The 27,457-nt window shown below is 39.5% G+C and overlaps 1 protein-coding gene across 2 annotated transcripts; it reads left to right on the top strand.

Annotated features, from left to right (window-relative positions):
* The first annotated feature begins 924 nt into the window (after window positions 1–924).
* Window positions 925–26,625, top strand: LOC127446855 (plasma membrane ascorbate-dependent reductase CYBRD1). Of its 2 annotated transcripts, none has more exons than XM_051708148.1 (4): window positions 925–1,200; window positions 22,080–22,252; window positions 24,917–25,071; window positions 25,169–26,625. In XM_051708148.1, the coding sequence occupies exons 1-4, from the start codon at window positions 990–992 to the stop codon at window positions 25,434–25,436; spliced, it is 807 nt and encodes a 268-aa protein (XP_051564108.1). In that variant the 5' UTR covers window positions 925–989; the 3' UTR covers window positions 25,437–26,625. The 2 variants fall into 2 exon arrangements, with proteins under 2 accessions (XP_051564108.1, XP_051564107.1); XM_051708147.1 differs by having other exon boundaries at window positions 927–1,200; window positions 22,080–22,288.
* Window positions 26,626–27,457: the final 832 nt, after the last annotated feature.

Genomic DNA, 27,457 nt, shown 5'->3' with positions numbered 1-27,457 from the left:
GGACTGACTTGCTAGAAAATCTTTGTTATAAATAATAATTTAGGGTTAAAACCTTGTAAGTTGCCTAAATAGAAAACATTTTTGGGCTTCAAAGGGTGTGCCAATAATTTTTAGGCATCATACAGTAGGTTTTAAACTTGGGTTTTAAAACCTAGTGAGCTACCTACCTTGACAGCATTTTCTGGGCATCATGGGTCTAAATTTGGGGTCATAAGAGAGTTGCCAGCATATTCAGGCATTATAGGGTAAAACATTGGGTCACAACCTAGTGAGCTGGCTACCTAGACATAATTTTTGGGTATCATAGTCACATCCAGCAGTTCAGGTGTAAATTTGGGGTCACAGATTAGAGAGCTGCCTACCTAGACGGCATGTTTGTGCATCATAGTCACATCCAGTATTTTTTGGGAATCATGGGTCTAAATTTGGAGTCATAACCTAGAGAACTGCCTAGCTAGACAGCATTTTTGGGCATCGTAGGGTTAAATTTGTTGTCAAAATTTGGTGAGCTACCTACCTAGATAGCTCTTTTAGGGATTATGGGCACATCCAGCAGTTTTGATCATCAGGTGTAAATTTGGGGACACAGATTAGAGAGTTGCCTACCTAGACAGCATTTCTGAGCTTTAAAGGGTGTTTTCTATCATTTTTAGTCATCATACAGTTGGTATAATCTCTGGGGTTAAAACCTAGTCTACAATGACAGCATTTTTGGGCATGGGAGTAAATTTGGGGTCACAACCTCAAAGTTGCCAAGTAGACATAATTTTTGGGCATCATAGGTCTAAATAAGGCGGTCACAACCTAGAGAGTTGCCTACCTAGACAGCATTTTTGGGCATAATAGGCACACTCCGAGATGCTGTACATGAAGGCAGTTCGCTTGGTTTCGAAACACAGCCTCTTGTTTGGGTGAGAAATTTCAGATCTGAGCCAGCCCCCTGTCCGACGTGTCTTCTTCTGTCCGTTCCTCTGCTGAAGTGTGATCACATGAGTGTACTTCACACTGCGATGATGGAGAAGTACAAGCTGTTTCTCGTTTTCTTCATTCTGGCCTTAGCAGTCGGGTTTGTGTCGATTGCATTCGTTTTAACGTGGGTTTTGCATTATCGAGAGGGACTCGGATGGGACGGAGAAGCGGCGGAGTTCAACTGGCACCCGTTACTGATGGTGATCGGCTTGATTTTTCTTCAGGGAATCGGTAAGGAGTTTAAATGTTTGTATTAGCTTCAGCTGCAGCCAGAGGTTTAAACTCTGAGTCTTTAATCATTGTTTAAAGTAACAGTACAAACTTTTCATCACCTTCACATTTAACAAACGTCAAATTACAAACAAAGTAACAATCCTAATTTTCTAAACTTGAGTTTATGTTTTTCTCAGAGTTTGGGCAACAAGAACAGCGGTCGCATTTTAACGTCCAGATTGCAAAAGTAAAAAATGCGTTAGCCTACGGTTTAGACTTGACGTAAGTCTTATGTGGCCAAAAAGATACGTAAAGTCTTGTTTTTTTACCCCTCATATTGAGCTTAAGATGGCGACTTTTTCTCAAAACATGTTTATCTGTCTTCATAGACCGCATCACAGGTGCTTGCTTTCGAAGCGAAATTTGTCTGAACGTGTTGGTAGCGAAATTACAACTTTCTACGATACATGGGTCGTTTTGGGCAACATTTGAAGCAATCTAACATTTTGCGGACATAACCAAGATATCCTATAATTGTGTTTTTAATTTATATTTCTGTTATATGTCATCAATGATTTGTGGTTTATTTAGAAGGCTACTACAGCGCACGCCAACTACAAGCTACGCCCTCTTCAACTAACCGGCAAAATGTCTATATTAAAATATAAATATATATTTTTCAGGTATTTCCCATTTGTGAATGAAAGAAAAACAATAAAATGAATAAATTATGCAGAAAAACATAATATACATAATGGAAAGATGACAGGAAAAAAGCCCCCTGCTATCTTGTTTCACACAATATACACATTTAGATTTGAGACATTTTGATAAAGCAAAATTTATATAATTTTCAGTACACACTGTCACGCGCATCCACAAGTGTCTGACCTGCTTGTGTTGGACTGGCAAGTTTCTAAAAACGGGGGTTGTGGCAGTGGCAGTGGCTGTGTCTCATTTGGAATGCAGCATGCTAGGTAGGACGCGTCCTTTGAAGGCTGCAGTATACCGAACGTCCTCCTTTCAACAAGCCTCGTTTAAACGAGACGGCCTTCATAGGACAAACGGAAGGTAACATGGTTGCTATGACAGCACGCCACTCTTTAACAAGCACAAGTGCTTGGAGTGAGAAGGGAACAAAGTCCCTCTGAAAGGAAATGTATGAGGTACATTTTAGGAGAGTTATAATGATGTAAAGAGAAAAGAAAATAGATTTTACACGTGTACTTATAGTCTAATACTTTATTTTAATTATATATTAATATAATTATACATATTATATACTCTGCACCCATCTACTGAGGAACTTCAGCTTGGGAATTAACATTCCTTGCGTTTGAACATCATATTTACAGGCAAATTGGCATCATTTTTGTTTTAGACATTTCTGCTGAAGCAAAGAATTGTGGGTTATGAGAGCCCAACGAAGGATACACCTCATGCATCCTCCGAGTTCCCATGAAAGAAGGTTTCATTCGAAGTGTCCTCCTCGCTTTTCTGAAACGAGACAGCCTCGATGACGTATGCGGCTGACAAATGCGACCTCCAGCAGGCGCATCCTTCCAAACATGACACAGCCACGTGTTTCGCTGTCCCCTTCTGCATATCCCAGCCGATGGCCATTCCGCCTCTGGCTTTAATGATTATTAAATTCCATCATACAAAAATGCAAATGACTTGTTTAGCCCAAAGTATACTTCAGTTTTGACACGACTGCTTCGTGTCTGTGTACAGTACAGCAAGCCTTTAAAAGTATACAGGTGGTTGGCGCATGCGTGCTCTGACTGCTATGAGATACTGGACTATTTCTGTTCAGGAGTTTAGACACATGACTATAATAAATGTCTTTATTTTCCTTCAGACTCGAGTTACACAAATACAGGTATCTCCTGACCTCCTCACACACTCGTTTCTTAACTTGCACATCTACTGTTTTTTTTGTTGAAGAAAATGAAAGCGTGCATATTTGTAAACATAATAATTTACATCTTGTACACAAGAAGTAAAAAAATAAAAAATAATTAAAAAATCAATTTCACATCAAGAAAATAAAATAAATTATCGCTAATGTATCTCATTACACTTATTAAGCGCTTGATTTCGAGCATGAATTCTGCAAATCTGGGTAGTTTTTTTTTGTAATTAAAAGTTTTTATTAAATCATACAATAACAAGGAAATGCAAAACAAATATATTTAGAATCAATATTTAAATCCCACAGCCCCCTCCTCAACCCCGCCCCCCCAAAAAATCAACCCTGTGGTCAAACATAAGTAAATATATAGAAAAATCAAACAGACACACACACACATATATACAAACATACATACACGTACATATATACATACACACATAATAATCATACTAACTATATTACACTACGCTCTCCACACCCCACCCGAGAGCCCTCCAAAAACTCCAAATACCTGCCCCATTTCCGGATAAACAAATCCAAGCCACCCCGTCTTCCCGATAACACCTCCTCATAAGCCGCCACCCTCCCAACCTCCGTGCACCACTCCGGATATAGGGGCGCACCAGCTGACCTCCAACCCCTCAAAATAACCTGCCTGGCGATCATCACACAGGTCAGAACCCAATTCTCTATATGACTATCCCCCACATCAATGACTGCCCCATCGCCCAGAACACAAAGTCTGGGGCAAAACGAAACCCGAGTGCCTACCACATCAGACACACAATTCTGAACTTTCAACCAGAATTTCTGGATCTTAACACACCACCAAAAAACATGGGCCATGTCTCCATCCTCCGATTGGCATCGCCAGCAGGTGGGTGTGTCTTTAAGACCAAGCCTATACAATCTAGTGGGGGTCCAATAAAATCTATGCAAAATTTTGAATTGCGTAAGACGCACCCTTGCATCTCTAGATGCAGACTTAATGTTTTTAAGAATCCTAGCCCACACTCCCTCTTCCAATACCAAGTTGAAATCTTTCTCCCATACTCTCTTGAGAGAAGTTAAAGCTCCGTCCCCCAGACTCTGAATTAACAGGGAGTAGTACACTGATGCCTCATGACATTTTCCAAAAGCAGTAATCACCTCTTCTAGAGTATCTGCTGCTTTTGAGGGTTGTGTGCTACTCCCAAAAACAGTACAAAGCAGGTGGTGCAAATTTTGTAAATACCGATAAAACTGAGATCTGGGGATCCCAAAATGTTGAATCAGATTTTCAAACGATCTAAACACTCCACTCTCATATAGATCACAGAGTGTAGTAACCCCCCCTCCCAATCCACTCCGACCAGCAGAAAGGGGACTTACAGATACACAATCTTGGGTTCTGCCATATGCTCGAGGCAACATTTAAATAAATGTCCGATTTAAACATTCTGGACACTTTTGTCCATACCGAGTGTACATGCGAAATAACAGGGTGTGACTTAAATTCTCCGATTAGTTTGATAGAGAGGCTTTGTAATGGCGAAATAGGGGCAAGAACTTCCTGTTCAATACCAAACCAGGGAGGGGCTCTCTCAGGTGGAAGACTGAATGCATAGTAATAAAACAAAATCTTGGGAAGGCCTAGCCCACCTTTGTCAATCGGCCTATGTAACTTATTGAAATGCAATCTGGGACGCTTACCTTTCCAAATGAAGGACTTCGCTATGCTATCAAATTGCTTGAAATAAGAGAGGTGGACATCTACAGGGAGAGATTGTAGCAGGTAGTTACATTTTGGAATACAATTCATTTTAATAACATTAACCTTCCCAATCATCGATAAATGTAACGAAGCCCACCTGCCCACATCGTTCAAACCTTTTTATGAAAGGGTCAAAATTAACTATAACTAAATCAGACAAATTTGCTGGGAATAAAATCCCCAAATACTTAATGCCCTGTTTGGGCCATTGGAAGGCGCCCAGCTGGAAGGCTGTTACTGGACAGTATGTTGTCAGAGCCAAAGCTTCGGATTTAGACCAGTTGACTTTGTATCCTGAGAACTTGGAATAATAATTAATAATTCTGTGGAGGCAAGGCATAGATCTAGTGGGGTCAGAGACAAATAATAAAATATAATCTGCGTAAAGCAGAAGCTTATGCGCCATGCCTCCCACCATCACCCCTGGAAAATCATCCTCCTTTCTTATCACGGCTGCTAATGGTTCCAGGGCAAGACAGAACAATAATGGGGAAAGAGGGCAACCCTGCCGGGTGCTCCTATTCAGAGTAAAATAATCTGAAATTAATCATTTGTTTGTACCGCTGCTACAGGGTGTCTATAAAGTAACTTAATACAACCAGTAAATGTACTCAAAATGCCTTTTCCACGTCAAGTGAGATGGCAGCAACTGGAGACTGATCATTCACCACTGACCACATGATATTGATGAAATACCTAATGTTATCGGAAGAGCTACGGCCCCGAAGAAACCCCACCTGATCTATATGTATAAGAGATGTCATAACTTAATCGGTTAGCCAAAATTTTTGACAACATTTTTACATCTAGCTGGATCAGGGAAATTGGACGGTAACTTTTACACTCGCTTGGATCTTTGTCCTTTTTAAGAATCAGACTGATCTGGGCTTTTGTCGTGGTTCTTTAATGCCATTCTTTAATGATTCCGTATAAACTTCTAACAAAAGTGGAGCCAATTCTGTTGCATAAGATCAAAAAAATTCTGCGGCAAAACCATCTGGTCCTGGAGCCTTGCCTGTAGGTAAGGACTTAATTACCTCGTCAAGCTCCTCCAAGGTTATCTCAGAATCAAGAGAATTTTTTTGCTCCGTCGTCAATTTAGGGAGTTCTAATGGTTTCACAAAATTTCTTATATCTTCATCAGTAGATGAAGACGTGGAACTATAGAGATCAAGATAGAACTCTTTAAAAGCATTATTAATATCAATGGCCGAGGTAAAAATGTCACCACCAACAGATTTCACTGAGGGAATGGTAGAAAAAGACTCTCTCTGCTTTATATATCTAGCCAAAAGCTTCCCTGCTTTGTCCCCTGACTCAAAGTATAACTGTCTTGCCCTGAATAGTCAAAACTCAAAACAAAATAGTATTATATCTGTATTTCAGTCGGGTCAATTCTCTGAGGCCATCAGACGACATTCGGCGCTTCAGCTCTGCCTCTGCAATTTTAATATTTCCTTCCAACTCCACGAGTTCTCGTGCTTTGGATTTTTTGATGAATGAGGCATACTGTATGATCCGACCCCTAAGAAGCACCTTAAGTGCCCCCCAAGCCACGCCCACAGAGGATACTGAGGACCAGTTGGTTTCCATATAGACATTGATTTCAGTCTTTAACATTTGTTGGAAATCAGGATTTTGCAACAGGGATACATTAAGGCGCCAACTATATGATTTATTTTTCTCCGTATGTGGCAACACCTCTAAACTCACCAGGGCATGATCTGAGACTAAAATGTTTCCAACTGAACAATCAACAACAGATGAAATGAGGGGAAAAAAATCTATTCTAGAATAAATCTTCTGGACTGATGAAAAAAATGTATAGTCCCTGCCAGATGGGTTCAAAAGTCACCAAATATCTGCAAGACCAAGATTTTTACACATCCTGTGAAGCATCACTGTTGCTTTAGGGGGCTTACACACTTTTGCTTCACTATGATCAAGGACTGAATCCATCAATAGATGGATAAATAAAGTCTCCTCCCAATATTATATCATGAGGGGTGTCAGCGGCTTGCAACATCCCTTCAAGATCTGTAAAAAAGCCCTGATCATCAGCGTTAAGTGCGTAAATATTAGCCAAAATCAGACTTTGCCCCTGAATTTCTGCTAAAACGATAATGATTCTCCCTAATTTATCTTTAATCTGTTTGAGACATTTGAATGGTAGATGTTTACTTATCAATATAATGACCCCCCTACTCTTACTTGAGCCTGCACTAAAGAAAACATGTCCACCCAATGTCTTCCCAAATTTTTCTGCTTCCTGCGGGGAAAGATGTGTTTCTTGAAGAAACACTATATCACATTTCTTACATTTAAGAAAATAAATAACCTTCCTTCTTTTTATGGGGTGCCCCAACCCATTACATTCCACGTGGAGAGAGATAGTCCACTCATATTAACATTTGACATTTGATATAATAGAAAAATAAATTGTGTGTCAAAAATAAGATTGTACAGACCACATTTCAACATTAGTGCAACACTCAAACCCCGAACTTCCCTCCCCGAACAAAACAAACAGAAAAAAGAAAACGTGGATAATAATAAACATAAAATCTCCATTAAATGAGAAAATAAAGTGTCCAGGGGGAAAGGTGTTCAAAATAAAGGGGAATCTGGCATCCTCGCGGTGAGACGGGGCTCTGTGAAGGGCGGGGAAGTGTCCGAAGAATGACCCAGGCTTAAGCATGGTCCGATGGTATCCTTTGCCTATAGCCCGTCGGCTAACTCGTGCCGGGGGTCCAAGGAGCGGGTCTAATTCGCCCGAACCCTCCCCGCTCTGGTCCTGGCCGTGCGAGTATGCCAGTGTGTGCACACTTAGAGATTTGAAGCCGGCTTTCCGAGAAGAGGTGCACCCTGCATTTTAAAGACAGTGGTGATGAAGCGTTATTCACTTCAGATGTGCTTCAGTTTTTTTTTACTTCAAACAAAACCAAAATCCCTGGAACTTTACTAGAAACCCATGTTTAGGGATGCACTGATATCACTTTTTCTCTCACTATCTGATTCTTATACCTGAACAGGGTTGGGAACCACTGGACTACTGGACAGTGGCGAATTCTCAGGGCCAGCAAAGCCTTCTCTGCTGGCCTAACATGCCAAATAAATAAATATTTTTCAATCACCTTTTTGCCTGTATGTATTTTTAATCGCTTTCCACTCTTAATTAATCTACAAACAAATAGAGAAAAATGAAAAGTTTATCCAGTCAGAATTTATTCCTTGATGCTTACAAGCAAAGTGTGACAACTGTTTCACAAATTGCATGCCCAAAGCAGCACGTGAGTCTGAGCTCCATCCCCTCAGGCCTTCAAAATTTCCACAGAATCCCTCAACAGTGCAAATGTCAGATTTACTAATGTCAGATTGTCAGATTCATCAGCCAATCAGATTGATTTAGTTTTTTAGTTTTAATTTGAAAGCGAAGAGTGCGAGATCGTCATCACTGCCGCTATCGCTATTGAGAAAGAGATCCTTATGGATTTAAAAACACGAGATGTTCTGCATGACTGTGTGATTGCTTAATTTATTAAACAGGAAAGGAGGACTGATTTTCACTTCAAGTAAATTGGTAAGTGCTTTTTGCATTGTTATAGCAACATCAGGACTTTTCTAAATGTAAATTAGGCTGCTTGAGCATTCAGTGTCAGATCAAATTTTGAGAAGTAGTGCTGTGTTCCATTCAAACTCGGAAAGTTGGATTTTACTTACTACTAGGAAAAGTGCAATGGAATGCATCTATAAGTCAGAATTACAACTTGTGGGTTTGTGCAGAGTTTCTCAGCTCTGATTTCGCTGAGATGCAGGGGCATGATGTCACACAAACATGTCGACACTCAGGGAGATGTACAAAGTAATTGATAAACATTAACTTTATTAAGTAATATCGATAAATTAGTTTTTCCACATTATATGATATTAAAGCTTCTTTAACAAATGCCTGCAGAAACAGGTGTATAAAACATTATAATCTCTTTTGATAATCGTACACCTGAAGCACAAATGCTAGCGCTGCAGCATTGTTTATCAGTTGGGTTGCTAGGAGACATCTCTAATGAGAGTCAAACCCCTGCTAAGCTAATGGGAGTATTGCAGTTTTGTTTCCTTAAAGGTCATCTTCCGAATATCAGGGAATGGAATGCATTTATGGTAAGTAGGAATATCCCTCATCCAACATGAATGGAATGCAGCATAACCGTGTACCCTGACGAAACGAAATTTATTGCAAGCAACATTTAAATCGCAAATATTATTAGATATATTTTTCCAGGTATTGTAGACCTCCTTGGTAGATTTATATGAAAAATTATGATTTTTGACGTTCATTTCACAAAACAGTCATGCTGCAGTTCAAATTAGGCTTGCTTGCGCATTAAGTGTCATTTCAAGTTCTGGCTTTCATGCGTGGACATGTTTTTAAAATGTCAGTTGGTATTATTAGTTGACTGCCATGTAATGTAAGATAGGCATAGTGTTTTATTCATTGTGAAACTGAACATTTTCTTAATGGCATGAATCGCACTGATGCCATGCGAGGAGCGGACGTGTAGGTGACGAGCTCTGCGCACTTTGCTAGTTTTTTTATATTTTTGTGTAATAATCTGGTGAGATGTGATACACCCTGTTACATATTTGCTCTTTGAAGTCAATATGTCAAAAAATTCAAAATCCTTGGGCTCTGGAGATATTAAAAGACACTTACGTGCTCGAGCTGAAACCTCTGATGGGCCTGCGGACCAGAGACTCGGTTTGAATGGTGCAGCGGGAGAAATCCAGTGTCAACTGTCCAACATGTTTGTGATGCTGACGAAAGTTGTTGCTGACTTAGAAGATCTCGCTGTAATACGTCGATCGATTACGGCGATGGAAACAAAATTCTCTTAGTTGGTTACAAGAGTGGCAGATGTTGAGAAGCGGATCGATTATCTGGAGTCATCGGAGAAGGAATTATCTGATAATCCGCTGGCGACCAAAGTTGATTTGGAACACGTTCTTGAAAAACTTGAAAATCTTGAGAATAGGAGCCACAGGAATAACATCTGAATTGTTGGAATTCCTGAGCATGAGGAGGGCAGAGTTATGGTGAAATTCCTAGACAAGCTTTTCCCGAGTCTGCTCGACATAACAGGCCATAAGCTGGAAATCGAGCAAGCTCACAGGGTTCCGGCTCGTAGATCGGCTGAGGGAGACAGGCCCCGATCAATCCTGGCCAAATTCCTGAGATCATCCGATAAAGATCTTGTGTTACACAAGGTGAGGAGCAAAGGAAAGCTTTCTTGGAAGAATCACAATATTTTCTTGTTCCCAGACTTTGCGAATTCGACGAGAGAAATGTGATCGATTCAAGGAATGGAAGAAACTTATACATCAACGGAAGATCGCTTTTGCTCTGATGTTCCCAGCCAAACTGAGTATAAATACTAAGGTTGGCCGCAAAGTATTTTTATGCCCCAAGCAAGCACTGTCCTTCATAAAAACATTGGAGTGAGTAAGCCATTTGGTGTTTCTCATGTGAGTGGATTGACTCGCTGTACTTACTCTTGGCTGTCTGAGGAAGCTGGGCGCCATTTTTGTTTCTTTTTGTGTTGGTTCCGCCTAGCGGCTGGAGTTTGTTTTGTGGAGTGACACTCCTTCAAGAAACATTTGCATTGACAGAAGATCATTTTACACTGAAGTTCCTGGCCAGTGAGAAGGATGACCACAAAATATCTACATGCCTACAACAAGCGATGTGTTTTATAGAGTTGATGGACTGAGGAAATCATGGTGTGTTTCTTATGTGGCCTCTGAGTCAACTCTACTCGTTAAATATACACTTCTAGTGTATTTAGTTTTGTTTCTTTTTGTGCTGGTTCCACGTAGTGGCTGGAGTTTGTTTTGTGGAGGAACATACCTTCGGGACAGCTGTGGATGAATCTGCTTGTTCTTTGTGCTTATGCCTTCTATTGGCTGGAGTTTGTTTTACAAAGTATTTTCTGTTATGTAATTTTGCCTCACAAAATTTGTATAGAAGCATAGATTGCTTGAGCAATCTGACGGCAAAGTTGTCACGGGGGTTCTCGTAGGCGTGTATGGACTCTTCGAGTTTAGAGGGATCAAAGCCAGTTGGTGCTGTCGTGCGCGGGGTTAATGCGCGTGTTTTTCTGTTTGTTTTGTTTGGGGGGAAGTTCGGGGTTTTATTGTTGCACTAATGTTGAAATGTGGTCTTTTATAATTTTGTTTTTGACACACAATTTATTTTTTCTATTATATCAGAATGTCAGATGTTAATATGAGTGGATTGTCTTTCTCCACGTGGAATGTGAATGGGTTGGGGCACCCCATAAAAAGAAGGAAGGTTATTTCTTAAACATAAGAAATATGATATAGTGTTTCTTCAAGAAACTCGTCTTTCCCGCAGGAAGCTGAAAATTTGGGAAGATATGGGGTGGACATGTTTTCTTCAGTGCTGGCTCAAGTAAAAGCAGGGGAGTCATTATATTGATAAATAAACATCTATAATTCAAATTTCTCAAACAGATTAATGATAAATTAGGAAGAGTCATTATTGTTTTAGCTGAAATTCAAGGGCAAAGGTTGATTTTTGGCTAATATTTACGCACCTAATGCTGATGATCAGGGCTTTTTTATAGATCTTGAAGGGATATTGCAAACCGTTGGCACCCCTCATGATATAATATTGGGAGGAGACTTTAATCTGTTGATAGACTCAGTCCTTGATCATAGTGAAGCAAAAGTGTGTAAGCCCCCTAGAGCAACATTGACACTTCACAGGATGTGTAAAAATCTTGGTTTTACGGATATTTGGAGACTTTTGAACCCATATGGTAGGGACAATACATTTTTTTTCATCAGTCCATAAGATTTATTCTAGAATAGATATTTTTTTATATATGTATATCTAAATCCCTAATTTCATCTGTTGTTAGTCAGATTAGTCTCAGATCATGCCCTGGTGAGTTTAGAGGTGTTGCCACATATGGAGAAAAAGAAATCATATTGTTGGCGCTTTAATGTATCCCTTTTGCAAAATCCTGATTTCCAACAAATGTTAAAGGCTGAAATCAGTGTTTATATGGAGACCAACTGGTCCTCAGTATCCTCTGTGGGTGTGGCTTGGGAGGCACTTAAGGCGGTTCTTAGGGGTCAGATCATACAGTATGCCTCATTCATCAAAAAATCCAAAGCATGAGAACTCATGGAGTTGGAAGGAAATATTAAAAGTGCCGAGGCAGAGCTGAAGTGCCGAATGTCATCTGATGGCCTCAGAGAATTTACCCGATTGAAATAGAGATATAATACTATTTTGTCGCGGAAAGTGTAGTTTTGGCTATTGTTGGGCCTCATGTATTCAGATAGAAGACAAAGGCAGGCCTAACACAGTCGTAAAACCTGACTGAGGCCCACACACAAAGTCATAAATCTTACTGATAAAAACCGCGCCAAATTCAAACAAAGGGAGTCCAAATCAGACTACAAATCCCATGAAGCCTTGCTCACTAAAGGATCGAACTCTCAACTCCTATTGGATGAGGCACACAACAGAACGGCCCTCAACCATGACATCATCGGGAGTAGAATTACCTCTGAGATCCTTCCGGGCATTGCTTCCAGCAATTTTGCTCGCCGTGTGTAGACGCAGCTCATCGCTGCTCTCAGGTGTAGCCTCGTGCACAAGGAAGTAACATCCGACTTGAAACTGTGGCCATACAATCTCCATCTCGCTGGACGAGTTGAGATTACTCTGTGTTCCACCGAATACTCTAATGGATCCGAATGAGACCGCCGAGCAATCCGCATCTTTATCCGTTTGCCTGCAGAAGTGAAGAGATAAAAGATTTTTCTTCCCTCTTCAATCAAGTCGACATCGCTGATTTCTCCGCCAGCCCGCCGAGAATCAACAGCCGTACTGCCCGCCGACAGAGCGAGGAAACGGCCTCCCGTCATCACCCGAGCCTCAAGGAACCGAGTTGGAGTTAAAGGACGGATGAACACATATTCTACCTGCGTCCTCATACGATTCAAGTAAGAGGTTTACGTCTGGGCAGAGATGGAATATTATAGCGTGTTATTCTTGTGTATCAAGGTTTTTGCTTGTTCAGTTTACGGACCGCAGAGTCCGCTCATTGCTGCTAATAATACTCAAGGTATTACTGTAATGTACTGTTATCACGAATGAGATCTGCTGTGTTGTAGTCCAACCACATTGGACTGTTGTGTATTTCCACATTCGCGGGTGAGACTGGCACACCGAGTTTATCCATTAAAGAACCAAAGACCGCAGGACGGTTTACGAGCCATCCACCACGTCTCTGAGTGATAAACTAACAGCTGCTTTCTCTCCCACGATCGCGAAACCGGCTTTGGTGCCGCCACTTTATTCTCTCTCTCTCTCTCTCTCTCTCTCTCTCGTACTAACCGCACGCACGCACGCACGCACCCCCTCACAAACATTCTCGCACACACTTTTGGCTCGTAGATAACTTCGTGATAAAGCTCAGCTTTGTCCCTAAGTTATCGTACAAGCGGAGACGCCATTAACCGGCTTCTCTCCGCCCACATTCGCGGCCATACTCTCTGGCCGGAAAATTCGCGTGACGTACTCTCCACAAGAGTCACGTCCGCCATATTGTGCGCATCACTCCTTACACACACACACACACACACACACACACATATACACACCAGTGGCGTATCCAGGACATTTTTACTGGGGTGGCCAAGATGTGGCACAGACCTAGTGTGGGGTGGCGATACCGGCAGAACCTTTATTAATGGCACATGATCAAAATGTGTAAATATCGCATTGCTTTGCTTCAACATCCACACATGTTGATTAAATGAATTCTTAAACTCATGTTAGCATTCACTGAATTGTTTGTATTCAATATCAGACTGTTGTTTTGACATTTGACAGTTTTCTATTCCTGTTCTATTTCAACCTATTACAGTTTCTGGGAATCTCTGGTTATTTTAACATAACATCCATTTTTAAATCAGTAATTGTGTAGGAAAAGTCAGTTACACATTTTTCAGAGCTATTCTCATTGTAGAGAATTAATCTGCGTATAACATCAGGTATAGTGTATAATCATATAAAGATACAAGTACAGGTGAAAACTGATTGAGGCGCAATTCAATCAATCATTCAATTAATTATTCATTCATTTATTAGCTATAGCTGCACTGTCCAGCAGAAATATTGTTAATTTGGGTACAAATCAGTGTGTGAAATTGGCTACGAGGGCTTATAGGTGTCTGTCTGGAAACCCCAAAATTGCAGATTGAGCTCTGTATACAGTAAAAAACAAAACTCTATTTACAGTGTCTACTCAGGTTTATTTTCCACACGTTCTGATAGCTTCAATTACTTTGAATATTACCAAATAAAATAGTTAGTCAAATCATTTGTGGCATTTAAGTGCAGTTTGCCCTGCCTCTGCATATTTAAAATGTCAGATAAGGTATAAAAACTTAAAGATTTTATTTGTCTGACTGACCAATAATACACACAAAGAGCACATAAATAACTCATGTAAAGATTTAAAGTACAGTCACAGCACAAACCCTTCCATTTCACACACAGGTTGGCCATATATATAACTTTAGCTATTGAACATATACATCTGTAAAACGCTTTACACACCTTTACACATTAAATCAGAAAACATGGCATTTCATATTTCATGTCAATATAAAGATAACATGCTGAATGTAGTTTAGGGTCTAGCTTACTCTTTAACCTAGCTACTGTAACAATGAAAAACTGTTTTCACATTCACATGGAAATTCGGGATAAATTAAACGTTAGATTAGATGAGCATACCTCTCAAATAACAGCTTTCTTTTTGACCACAAATCAACGTCGTCAACTCATTGGAAGTTGGAGGTAGACGCTAGCTCGTGTCAGCTTCGTGCTTCTGACCGACCATTATACTCCAGACCTGGAGCCCGCTGCCCGCGACCTGCGGCACCTGCCTGGCCACCCGCGGCCTGCCCCTCCCCCCACTGATCAAAGATCAGCTCACACAGCTTCAGTCCCACCACTACTATAATGGTCAGAAATATAAAACTGACCCTGGGTCAGTGTGGCTCTAACTCAACAAATGACCTGAGATGTCATCTTTGATTGACAGGTGTTTCTATTGGTTCTTCGTTCTTGTGTTGATGAACATGATGAACTACCAATCAGTTCTGGGGTGGCCACAGGGTGGCCAATGAGATTTCAGGGGTGGCCCAGGCCACCACAGGCCACCCCCTAAAATCGCCACTGATACACACCTTCCTCTCATGTGTTATAGGATTATTTTTGTTACCATATCTAATCATGTCACTGTTTGTAGTTGTAAGTCGGAAGTTTATTGACTGCATTGTATTGATTATTAATTGATATTACTGCATAAATAAACTTTGTTATATTTCAAAGAGAAGTGTTTTGGTTTGTTTTGCATATACCTGTGTCAAATGCTGGCAGGGGATGTCAGTGCTTGGATTCAAGCCTTCATTGTTTCCTTTTGAATGTCAATTTTCGTAAGAGAACAATCAAATATTGAGACTGTTATATTGTCTGGTTATTAGTCCCTGATTCCAGGGTGGTGCCCCGGCGATATTAATCCTTATTAATATTCTATTGAATTTGATAATTGATAATTATCTTTGATTGTTGAATTTGAAGGATCAATAAACTAGTGTTAATTCTAATCAATGTTCCATTGATTTTAATAATTGATAATTATCTTTTGATAATTATTATTTATTGCTAATAACCAAACCCGCTCCTGAACGTAGCGCACTACATTTACTGGTGCCCCGTATGAGGCTTTAATGAGTTAGATTCTATTATTTAATTTAAATATTAATTAATAACTAAAGAAAAGAAATAATTATTAATTATTAATTATTTCTAATTATTAATTATTAATTATTTCTAATAGTAACACTGATCTAAACAACTAGTAAAACCTAACCTACACTATTCAGAGCAAGATAATCATACTTTGAGTCGGGGGACAAAGCAGGAAAAATTTTGGCTAGATATATAAAGCAGAGAGCGTCTTTTTCTACCATTCCCTCAGTGAAATCTGCTGGTGGTGAAATATTTACCTCAGCCATTGATAATAATAATGCTTTTAAAGAGTTCTGTCTTTATCTTTTTAGTTCCACGTCTTCGTCTACTGATTAAGATATTAGAAACTTTGTGGAACCATTAGAACTCCCTAAATTGACGACCATAAAAAATTCTCTTGATTCTGAGATAACCTTGGAGGAGCTTGACTGGCTCTGGGGCCAGATGGCTTTGCCACTGAATTTTTTAGATCTTATGCTACAGAACTGGCTCCACTTTTGTTAGAAGTTTATACAGAATCATTAAAGAATGGAAAGCTTCCTCCAACCATGACACAAGCCCGGATCAGTCTAATTCTTAAAAAGGACAAAGATCCAAGCGTGTGTAAGAGTTACCGTCCAATCTCCCTGATCCAGCTAGCTGTAAAAATTTTGTCAAAAATTCTGGCTAACCGATTAAGTAAAGTTATGACATCACTTATACATACATACAGATCAGGTGGGGTTGTTCTGGGCCGCAGCTCTTCTGACAACATTAGGCGTCTCATCAATATTATGTGGTCAGTGGCGAATGATCAGACTCCGGTCGCTGCCATCTCACTTGATGCCGAAAAGGCATATGATATGGTAGAATGGGATTATCTTTTTAAGATTTTGGAAATATACAGGTTTGGGAATACTTTTATTGGATGGATTAAGTTACTTTATAGACACACTGTAGCGGCGGTACAAACAAATTGATTAATTTCAGATTATTTTACTCTGGATAGGGGCACCCGTCAGGGTTGCCCTCTTTCCCCACTATTGTTCTGTCTTACCCTGGAACCATTAGCAACCACGATAAGAAAGGAGGATATTTTATTATTAGTCTCTGACCCTACTAGATCTATGCCTTGCCTCCACAGAATTATCAATTCCATTTTTTTTAAATTTTTTTTTTCAACCTATGGAAAATATATTTTTACCCATATGGAAAAATGGACAGAGAGGGCAGTCATAAAACTCAAACTAGTCCTTAACCAGTGACAGCCGAATGCAATCCAACACATTGTTTCTCACGCAGACCTTATTCCACTGGTTGTGCATGAAGGTTAGAAAGGATGCATTAGTTCTGCCTTGTCTTGTAAGTGGATTCAATCGATTGCAGCCATATATTTCAGGAGGGTTTCTTGTGTTACTGAGTCACTTTTTGCCTTGCTTCACGAAGAGCCTTCTGGATGGCTTCTCTGGCAGTGTCGTCATGCAGCAGTTTTGCCCGGTCCAGTGCCCTCTCAAAGTGTAACACACTGGCCTTGTTGTTACCCAGCTTCAATTCTACCTTTGCCACTAGCACACTGGCATTAAGCTGCCATTTCCCATCACTGATGTCATCTGCATCCGCGAGAGAGCGGGATCCATAGTCTCTTGCTTCAACGTAACGCTTCAGCTCCAGGTAACAGTGACCGATCTCATGGTACAACAAGGCTTTCTCTAACCCACTACATACTAGAGGAACCTTCTCTTCCCAGACCTCTATACCTTGTTGAAACTTTCCGATGCATGCATACACACGGCCGATATTGTCCAGAGCTCTGGATTTGCTGTCCATGAGGTCGCTGTGAGGGGAAAAAAAAAAAAAAAAAAAGCAAACCAAACACACATGAATAATAGGTTCTTTTTTTGTGATTAACATTTTTATAGATTTTTTTTCTATAAAAAAAAAATTATATATACAATAAATCAACATTAACTCCCACTACTACCCCTCCCCAATCAAGAACCCCATCCGACCCCAAACGTACTTACCCAAGTACACACTTATACAGAGAATAAAATAATAACAATAATGAATAAATATATAATAAAATACACATACATTTATACATATATTCCACCACACATTCACCTTCATTCACTCATCACTACCATTATTATTTTAGAACACCCATACACATATGCATACACATTCTCATACACATATATACATATATAATAAACATACAACTCTAAACTATATTCCTCTCTCCACAGACCTACTCCGAGAGCCCCCAAAAACATCAAATATTTACCCCATTTCCCATTAAAAGAATCCCATATCCCCAGCCTTCTACATAGTACCTCCTCAAAGGCTGCCACCCTTCCCATCTCCTCGCACCACTCCCGAATTGAGGGTGTTCGCACTGACTTCCAACCCCTTAAAACAATCTGCCTGCCTATCATCACACTGGTGAGGACCCAATCTTTTATGTATTTATTGCCTATATTGATGACCGCCCCATCACCCAAGACACAGAGTCTGGGGCAAAACTAAATCTGAATGCCCAACACGTCACATAAAGAACTCTGTACCTTCAACCAAAATTCCTGAATCTCAGCGCACCACCAAAAAACATGGGCCATGTCTCCATCCTCCGATTGGCAACGCCAGCAGGTGGGTGTGTCATTAAGACCAAGCCTATACAGTCTAGAGGGGGTCCAATAGAATCTATGTAGAATCTTGGAATTGTGTAAGTTGCACCCTTGCACGTTTTTTAGAATCCCAGCCCACACTCCATCCTCCAATACCAAATTAAAATCTTTCTCCCATAATCACTTGATAGAGGTTAAAGCTCTGTCCCCCAGACTCTGAACTAGCAGGGAGTAATACACTGATGCCTCATGACCTTTTCCAAAAGCAGTAATCACCTCTCCCAAAGTATCTGCCACTTTAGGGGGGTGTATGCTACTCCCGAAAATAGAACAGAGCAGGTGGCACAACTGTAAATACCTAAAAAACTGAGATCTGGGAATCCCAAAATGTTTAGCCAAATTACCAAAGGATCTCAACACTCCACTCTCATATAGGTGACCGAGTGTATTAACCCCCCTCGCAATCTACTCTGATCAGCAGAAGGGGGACTTATCAATACATAATTTTGGGTTCAGCCATATGCTCGAGGCAGCATTCAGATAAATGTCTGAATTAAACACTCTGGACACTTTTGTCCATACCGAGTGCAAATGCGAGATAACAGAGTGTAACTTAACTTCTCAGGTTAGTTTAATAGAAAGGCTTTGCAATGGCAAAATAGGAGCAAGAACTTCCTGTTCAGTTCAAAAGCAGGGAGGGGCTCTCTCAGGTGGAAGCGACCAATGAGCCAAATGTCTGAGACCGAATGAATAATAATAAAACAAAATCTTGTGTAGGCCTAGCTCACCTTTGTCAATCGGCCTATGCAACTTACTGAAATGTAATCTGGGATTTTTACCATTCCAAATGAAGGACTTCGCTATGCTATCAGATTGCTTGAAATCAGAGAGGGGGACAACTACAGGGTAAGATTGTAGCAGGTAGTTAAATTTTGGAGTACAATTCATTTTAATAACATTAACCTTCCCAATCACAGATAAATGTAATGAAGCCCACCTGTCCACATCGCTCGAAGACTGTTTTATTAAGGGTCAAAATTAACTAACTAAATCACACAAATTTGCTGGGAATAAAATACCCAAATACTTAATGCCCTGTTTGGGCCACTGGAAGGCGCACGGCTGAAAAGCCGTTACTGGGCAGTACACTGACAGAGCCAAAGTTTCAGATTTAGACCAATTGACTTTGTATCCTGAGCACTTAGAAAAGGTATGAATAATTCTGTGAAGACAAGGCATAGATCTAGTGGGGTCAGAGACAAATAATAAAATATAGTCTGTGTAAAGCAAAAGCTTATGCATCATACCTCCTGCCACCACCCCTGGAAAATCATCCTCCTTTCTTATCACGGCTGCTAATTGTTCCAGGGCAAGACAGAAAGAGGGCAACCCTGCCAGGTCCCGACTCTTTGGAAATTTTAATATTAATGTAATATACAGCTCTGGAAAAAATAAGAGACCACTGCAAAATTATCAGTTTCCCTGGATTTACTATTAATAGGTATGTGTTTGAGTAAAATTATCATTTTTGTTTTATTCTATAAACTACTGACAACATTACCTAATTCCAAATACAAATATTGTCATTTAGAGCAATAATGCAAAGAAAACAAGTTCATATTCATTTTTAAACAACACAATACTAATATTTTAACTTAGGAAGAGTTCAGAAATCAATGTTTGGTGGAATAACCCTGATTTTCAATCACAGCTTTCATGCGTCTTGGCATGATCTCTACCAGTCTTTCACATTGCTGTTGGGTGACCTTATGCCACCCCTGGCGAAAAATTCAAGCAGCTCGGCTTTATTTGATGGCTTGTGACCACCTATCTTCCTCTTGATCACATTCCAGAGGTTTTCAATGGGGTTCAGGTCTGGAGATTGGGCTGGCCATGACAGGGTCTTGATCCGTTGCTCCTCCATCCACACCCTGATTGACCTGGCTGTGTAGCATGGAGCATTGTCCTGCTGGAAAAACCAATCCTCAGAGTTGGGGAACATTGTCAGAGCAGAAGGAAACAAGTTTTTCCCGGAATAATCTTGTACGTGGCCCAATTCCAGCCTTGCTGAAGCACCCCCAGATCATCACCAATTCTCCACCAAATTTCACAGTGGGTGCGGGACACTGTGGCTTGAAGGCCTCTCCAGGTCTCCGTATAACCATTAGACGACCAGGTGGTTCATTTTACTCAAACACATACCTATAAATAGTAAATCCAGAGAAACTGATAATTTTGCAGTGGTCTCTTAATGTTTTCCAGAGCTGTATATATGTACAAGGGTATATATTGAGGCCTATATGCGATTTAATGGTGATCTATTAATTACATGACACAAATTCCACACAAACATAAATTCCATAAAGAAAAATTAATCAACTGATATCTAGTAAAAAACTAAATTTTATAATATATATATATATATATATATACCATGATTAATCACAGAAAATGATTCGTTATTTAAACAAATTTAATTGATTCACAGCCATAATATATACATAATTCTATATATTATAATTAAGTACAATATATATCTAAATATATATATATATTGAGAATAAGCCCAGAGAAAAAAGCACAGGGTTTAAAGTTGTGAACAGATGTGTCTTTTTGTCACGTTTGTGCTTGTAACTTCATGAAACATGATATAATGCATAGATCTTAAAATAATTTTGGAAACAATTTGATGTTACCTCAGATATCTTTTCAGTCATCCTGATGGAGGGTCTCTTTTTACAAAGCGGACCAATATATCTGTTGTAGTCTGCGTCAAAGCAACGCTTTGTTAAGTTTTTAGAGAGGAGCACTTGGGTTACGGCGTAAGCTGCACCATAACCCCATAGGTAAATCAGCTTCAAGTCTAAGTGAGTCCCCTAATTCATTAAACGGGTCAGACAGCTGGTAGTTCCGCCCAGAGTGCTGCACATGGAGCCAGGAACTAATTCAAATCAAATAGCAAGCACCTCGCAGAGGCGCTGGGGATTCGTAAATTTCAGCATTCACTTTACATCACATTACACTTTGCACAAAATCTCTAATCTCAATAAAATGTCAATTATTAAATTAAATCATAAAATTAGAGTGGTCTCGAGCAAGTCCTCACCCGAAGACAAGCAAACCTGTAGAAACACAGGCCATATATAGCCACGAGATGTTCCATCACACATTCCAAGCTTTATGATGTCACAGGACCAGCTCTAAATTCCATGATGCCATAATAATGGATGAATGCCACAAATGAGTGTGCGCGCATGCAAGCATAATTAATGAACAAACTAGAACTTTCCATGCGAAGCCGTGTATCCTTTTTTCAAGAAACGAACAGCGCGACGAGGCACAAACAGTCTAGATGTACTATACTAAAATAAATCCAGATAAATATTGATACATCACGATGTGAAGTCAGCCTCTCCATTTTTTTAATTTTTTAATTTTTTGTCAGGAATTACACTTTTTTACATCATGGATCTCACTTTTTAACCCACAAAACACAATAATGTGTCAACCAAATCCAACTTAATAAATATGAGCTCGCAATAATCACCACGTGACATATTGTGCTGGGTTTAGCATAAACAATCCTGCTGGGGTAATATAAGTAAAAAACATCAGTCTGCTTCAAGAGAATAACATTGTGTCCTGGATATGAAGTAAAATCAAATGCCTAATAATTTGGTGGTCCTTGAAAAGAAACATGCCTGTCAAAGTCAGTTGGTTTTTAAATTTGGTTTCCCCTCATAATTGCATTATTATTGTTTTCCTCAGCAATTGTGGTGTACAGGCTGCCATGGACTTGGAAGTGCAGTAAGCAGATGATGAAGTTCATCCACGCAGGGCTGAATATTCTCGCCTTCATCCTGGCGGTCATTTCTGTGGTGGCTGTGTTTGATTTTCACAATGCAAAGAATATTCCCAACATGTACAGCCTGCACAGCTGGGTGGGTCTGGCTGTTGTCATACTCTACCCAGTACAGGTAGCGTTTCACAGAGACACTGCTTCATTTAACACAAAATAAGGTCATATCCTACACTTTTGTAGCATTACATTTTTTTTCACTTTAGTCCACTTATAAGGTTAATACAAGGGCTGTTGATTTAATGCATTCATTTAGTGCAATTATATGACAAATAACACGTTAAAATATTAATGCTATAAGTCATGCCCCCGACCTAAACGTAAACTCCGTTATAAGGAATGTTCCTATCAAGCTTGATGTACCACCTTGATGCATTAGAGCAGTGGTTCTCAACTGGTTTTGCTTCGGGACCCAGATTTAACATTGGACATCAAGTGGCGACCCAACACGGGAAAAAGGTAACCTGTATTTAATGTAGCCTGGGTCGCATTTTCTTTTATCTTGGCACGTATCACGGGCGTGTATCAAGTGACATTACTTTTGCTGTTGATGTAGAAAACAAAAGATACAGGAAGTTTTCTCTCCCCCTCTTTAAAAGATGATGAGCCTATTTACTGTATTTATATGAGCCTATTATATTTATTATCCAATTTATTTTCTAATATCAAACATCAGTCAGACAGAACATATATTACCCAGGAAAACTTAAATTATGTCCATAATTTGTCCATAAGTGGAGGTCCAGACTTTAAAGCCCTTTATGTACTTGCCCTTATATTTACAGTACAATGTCATATAAGCACAGGTAAGACAATGGATGGCTCCTCATGTGAAGGGCAGGTTTTAGGGTAATGCTGCGGGGCTATTGGCCGATGGTGGGAACGCAGATAGATTTTGGTCTCGCGGCTAAAGGTCCTGGCTCGAACTGGCCCGATAGAAAGGTTTAATAGATTCTACCTAATAGATTATTTAATATGAAACTTTACTATTTTTGTCAAAATACCACAGTTACTTTTACTAAAATCGTGATCGGGCTGTCTAGCTGTATGAGACGTTTGACATCCTCCATAGCGCTTTATACTAGAAAATTCTGACTAGATTTCAAATGGGTTGCTTCAGTTTTGTGGTCTGCGCTGCGATATCAAGGGAAGCCCGGTTGACGCGCATACACTCCAGAGATACAGTAGATTAGAGCAGAACAGATCATTGGTGCGAGTGGTTCTGTGATAGCTTGGAAACCAGGCTTCAATCAAACTGTTTTAAATGATAAGCATATTTAGTGCATATAAAGCGCAGAACACGAGATTAATATAATTAATTTAATTTGCCCCAAAACATTTTCAGTGGCATTGTTCTTTTCCTGCTGTCTGCGACCCTATCCGAACAGACCTGTGACCCAACAGTTAAGTCTGCAGTAGATGGCAGTCAGCGCTCCAGCTGTACAGGCAACACTTCTAGTCAAATTTACAAGCAGACAGCTTAGCCAGAACGCCTTTACCAGGCGGGAGCTTTCAAGGTTAGCAAAACATGCGTAACGCGGTGGTACACTGGAGAGGAGACCAGAGGCCATTCTTTTAGAATTAAGTTAATGGCAGAAATGCTTCAGTACGCTGAATAAAATCCTTTTGTGAGGAAACAGTTAATGACTTAAAAAAACTGACCACCTTTCCACTACTTTTCAACATGTTTTACACTAAACAATCCTTTTGGAATGAAGGTTTACTATGATAAAATTGCTGTTTTATAAGAGAAGTCATGGACAAGCTGCGACAGGTAGGTGTCAGTTTATGCCTCTCCCTATTCATTTGTATGGTATCCACAAATGGTGACATAGTTAACCGTTATGCTTTCTTCTATGGTAGCACCGCAGAGGTTGGTATCTCAGTATAAATGAATCTCTGGCTCAGCCTTCCATGGACATGCTTTAAGACGGACGTAAGATTTTTTTCAAAGTTTCAAACTAGGTTTAACTTGACACAGCATCCTAAAAACACAATGCTTATGACTAGAGGTGCTGCAAAATAGTAAGACGTAATGAAACCAAAGTGAGACCCTCCAAAAGCATCCGTCTGATGAATGAGTACATAGACCAACAATACAAAATAGAGCAGAGGGATGTAGGCCAATAATAGCCCAATGAAATGGAAATAAAATGAGCATTATTTTCACTTTTATATCCACTTTTTGTATTGTCTAAATTCTTTTGTTGTCTGCTGCCAAAATATACAGTATGTATATGATGTAATGTATTTGAATAGTCTGAATTATAATATTTACTATATGTATAATATTTATAAATATTTTAATGATTATTTTCTAAATTACCTTTATTTGGAGGCCTTTCACAGTATATACTAATATGTAATTTCTATGATATGACCCCTTTAAAGAGTAAAAAAAAAAAACACATTGCAAAGTTTTCATTGTATGCTGAACACATATTGATGTATGGTCAACAGTCTTTTCTTATGATAGTTACTGGCTATTTCATAAATGGGCGTTTCTTCAAATTTGGGCACTTTCATGTCCCAGGGGTTGATTTTTATTAAAACTAACAGATTTCAACTTCTTTTTGCTATATGAAGCTCACTTTAAAAAAGACTTTACTTTCTAGAAGTCCACAGTGCTAAAAGCGCTCAACGTTGACAAAACACCCAATTATAGTTTATTAAATTGTGCATTGTGACATTTGTATGATCAGAGCTCTCTTGAGTTGAACTCTTTCTCTTGTCTCTCATGAATTAGATAGTTATGGGTGTCACTGTCTACCTGATACCTGTGACTTCAATGTACATTCGTGCTGCTCTAATGCCATTACACATCTACAGTGGCCTCTTCATCTTTACCAGTGTGATCGCCACAGCTTTAATGGGCATCACAGAGAAACTCATATTTACCCTGTAAGTCGTTTTTGCAAGGTTGTTTGTAGGTTGCATATCAACCAATAATCATGGCCTTATGATGTTGTTGTTAAATGTTGTTTGTGATGTCTCACAGGAAAGACCCAGGTTATAAGGACTCTCCACCAGAGGCCATTTTGGTTAATGTTCTTGGGCTTCTCATTGCTACGTTTGGTGCTCTTGTCCTTTGGATTGCTACTCGCCCGTCTTGGAAGAGGCCAAGGGAACAAATCACACAAACCCTGCGCAGTGACAGCACAAGCCCAGAGGACATCAAAGTGGGCACTGCCATAAGCATGAGATCTGACCCAGAGTCCAGTGCTGAGACACGCAGACGCAGCGGAAAAACAGAAGAATCTGGATGAAACGCCTAATGTAAACAAGATCCGAAACAAATCTATGGATTTAAACAAATATCATCTCAAAGCAAAAATGTATTTTCCAAACATAAAAGCTTCATACAACACTAAGTATGACCTTATTACCAATGATAGCCTTTTTGTTATTGTGGAAGTCAAATTTATTTTGAGTCTATGAAGGAATTTTAGTCTGATGTTTGTACTGTAATGTTTAGAAAGGTGACAGGGGTTCTGCTGTGTATAATATTTAAAGCTCAAACTTGTATTTTTTAGGTATTTCAAAGTATTTGCACTATATCAACATTCAACACACTGTATTCCATTATTACAGTAAGACTATACTGCATTATTAAAGTCATAACTTGCAGTGTTTATATTAATCATTGTCCATTTGTATAAACTGTCAAGATGTTCACAATTGTGCTGGATAGTGTGATTTAATTTGCTATTTGAAGGGACATTTTGCATTTCTGTAAAACTTGTACCATTTTGTATATCTGCGAAGCATATCAAAACCAAGATTTGTACTTCATTTTTATTAGCAAAATTGTTTATCATTTGACATAGATGCTTTATTAACAAAACCACTCAAAATCAAAAGTCCACTCAGTGGGGCCTGGGTAGCTCAGTGATAAAGATGCTGGCTACCACCCCTGGAGTTCGCTGGTTCGCTCTCGGTGGGGCGTGTGGTGAGTTGTGCGTGGATGCAATGAAGCCTCCACACGCGTTATGTCTCCGCGGTAACGCGCTCAACAAGCCACATGATAAGATGCGTGGGTTGACGGTCTCAGACGCGGAGGCAGCTGAGATTCGTCCTCCACCACCCGGACTGAGACGAGTCACTATGCCACCACGAGGACTTAGAGCGCATTGGGAATTGGGCATTATAAATTGGGGAGGAGGAGGGAGAGCGCAAGTGCACTCACTTCTGTCTTTGTGTCATCTTGGATTTACACTGACACCTAGTGGCTTGGATGCAGCATCATTTAAAATGAATAGTTTTCAGTTTCAGATGTCATTGTAGAAATGTAGTATTCACAGTCAGTCATGATTACTTTAATCAATGAGTGAAAGTGTCCAATAACAGGACGATTACTGAGATTAAGTGAGTAGTATTCGGCTGGTCATGTGATTCTAACATGGTAGCCCCCATGTGTGGACCCTCTCCATGTAGAATAAAACAGCTTTTATAAGATTACTGATATGACTGGAGTCTTCATTTTAATGTGAGTGCTCATGATTTCCTACATATATTGCAAAATTATATTCAAGAGTTAAACTTTTTTAATGAGGAAAAAATTACTGAGTGCATCATTAAATATTTGAACATATTTGTGATTCCCCCCTATTTTTAAATGAAAATGTTGTGAGAAAGGCATCATACAATGAAACATGTTTTGTACCATATTTATTTAGAAAGCCAAAATCATGGTTGGATGACCAGGTAAATGTGTACAAAACATGCAGAAGTTTATTGTTGTCTGTTGTATTAGTGCTGATCAGTAAACTGAACAAAAAGATAGAAAAACAACAGCAGACTATCAGATGGTAAGATGTCTGTTTCCTGTTTGTCTGCGATTATTTACCATCTATGTGTCTGTTATGAAGACTACAGCAGATCTACAGAACTGGTAAAAGAAAAGGCTATAATCCATACATAGACGGAATTTTGTTTCGTACTTGCGTATTTATGTTCATTCTTATATTTGCGTTATTAGAACAAATTTCTTTAGGCCCCAGGAAGAAATATTAAAAATGAGGAGCTTGAATGATCTGTCTATCGGTATTTTACAGGAATAGTTCACCCAAAAATAAAAAATTCTCTAATTGTTGATGTGCATGACTTTCTTCTGCAAAACACAAACAAAGATTTTTAGAAGAATATTTCAGCTCTGTAGGTCCATTCAATGCAAGTGAATGGTGGCCAGAACTCTGAAGCTCAAAAAGCACAAAAGGCAGCATAAAAGTAACCCATAAGACTCCAGTGGTTTAATATGTCTTCAGAAGTGATATTATAAGTGTGAGTG

The sequence above is a fragment of the Myxocyprinus asiaticus genome, chromosome 10, assembly GCF_019703515.2.
Source record: "Myxocyprinus asiaticus isolate MX2 ecotype Aquarium Trade chromosome 10, UBuf_Myxa_2, whole genome shotgun sequence".
Classification (NCBI taxonomy): domain Eukaryota; kingdom Metazoa; phylum Chordata; class Actinopteri; order Cypriniformes; family Catostomidae; genus Myxocyprinus; species Myxocyprinus asiaticus.
Note: the sequence above shows the minus strand (reverse complement) of the source record. Positions and strands in the feature narration are given on the sequence as shown.

What these genes read in the sequence shown, in the direction of transcription:
- LOC127446855 (XM_051708147.1), top strand. Translation starts at nt 990, where the DNA reads ATGAGTGTACTTCACACTGCGATGATGGAGAAGTACAAGCTGTTTCTC. An exon ending in TCATACTCTACCCAGTACAG is followed by an intron (nt 22,289 to 24,916) that starts GTAGCGTTTCAC and finishes CTCATGAATTAG; the next exon opens with ATAGTTATGGGTGTCACTGT. An exon ending in GAGAAACTCATATTTACCCT is followed by an intron (nt 25,072 to 25,168) that starts GTAAGTCGTTTT and finishes GATGTCTCACAG; the next exon opens with GAAAGACCCAGGTTATAAGG.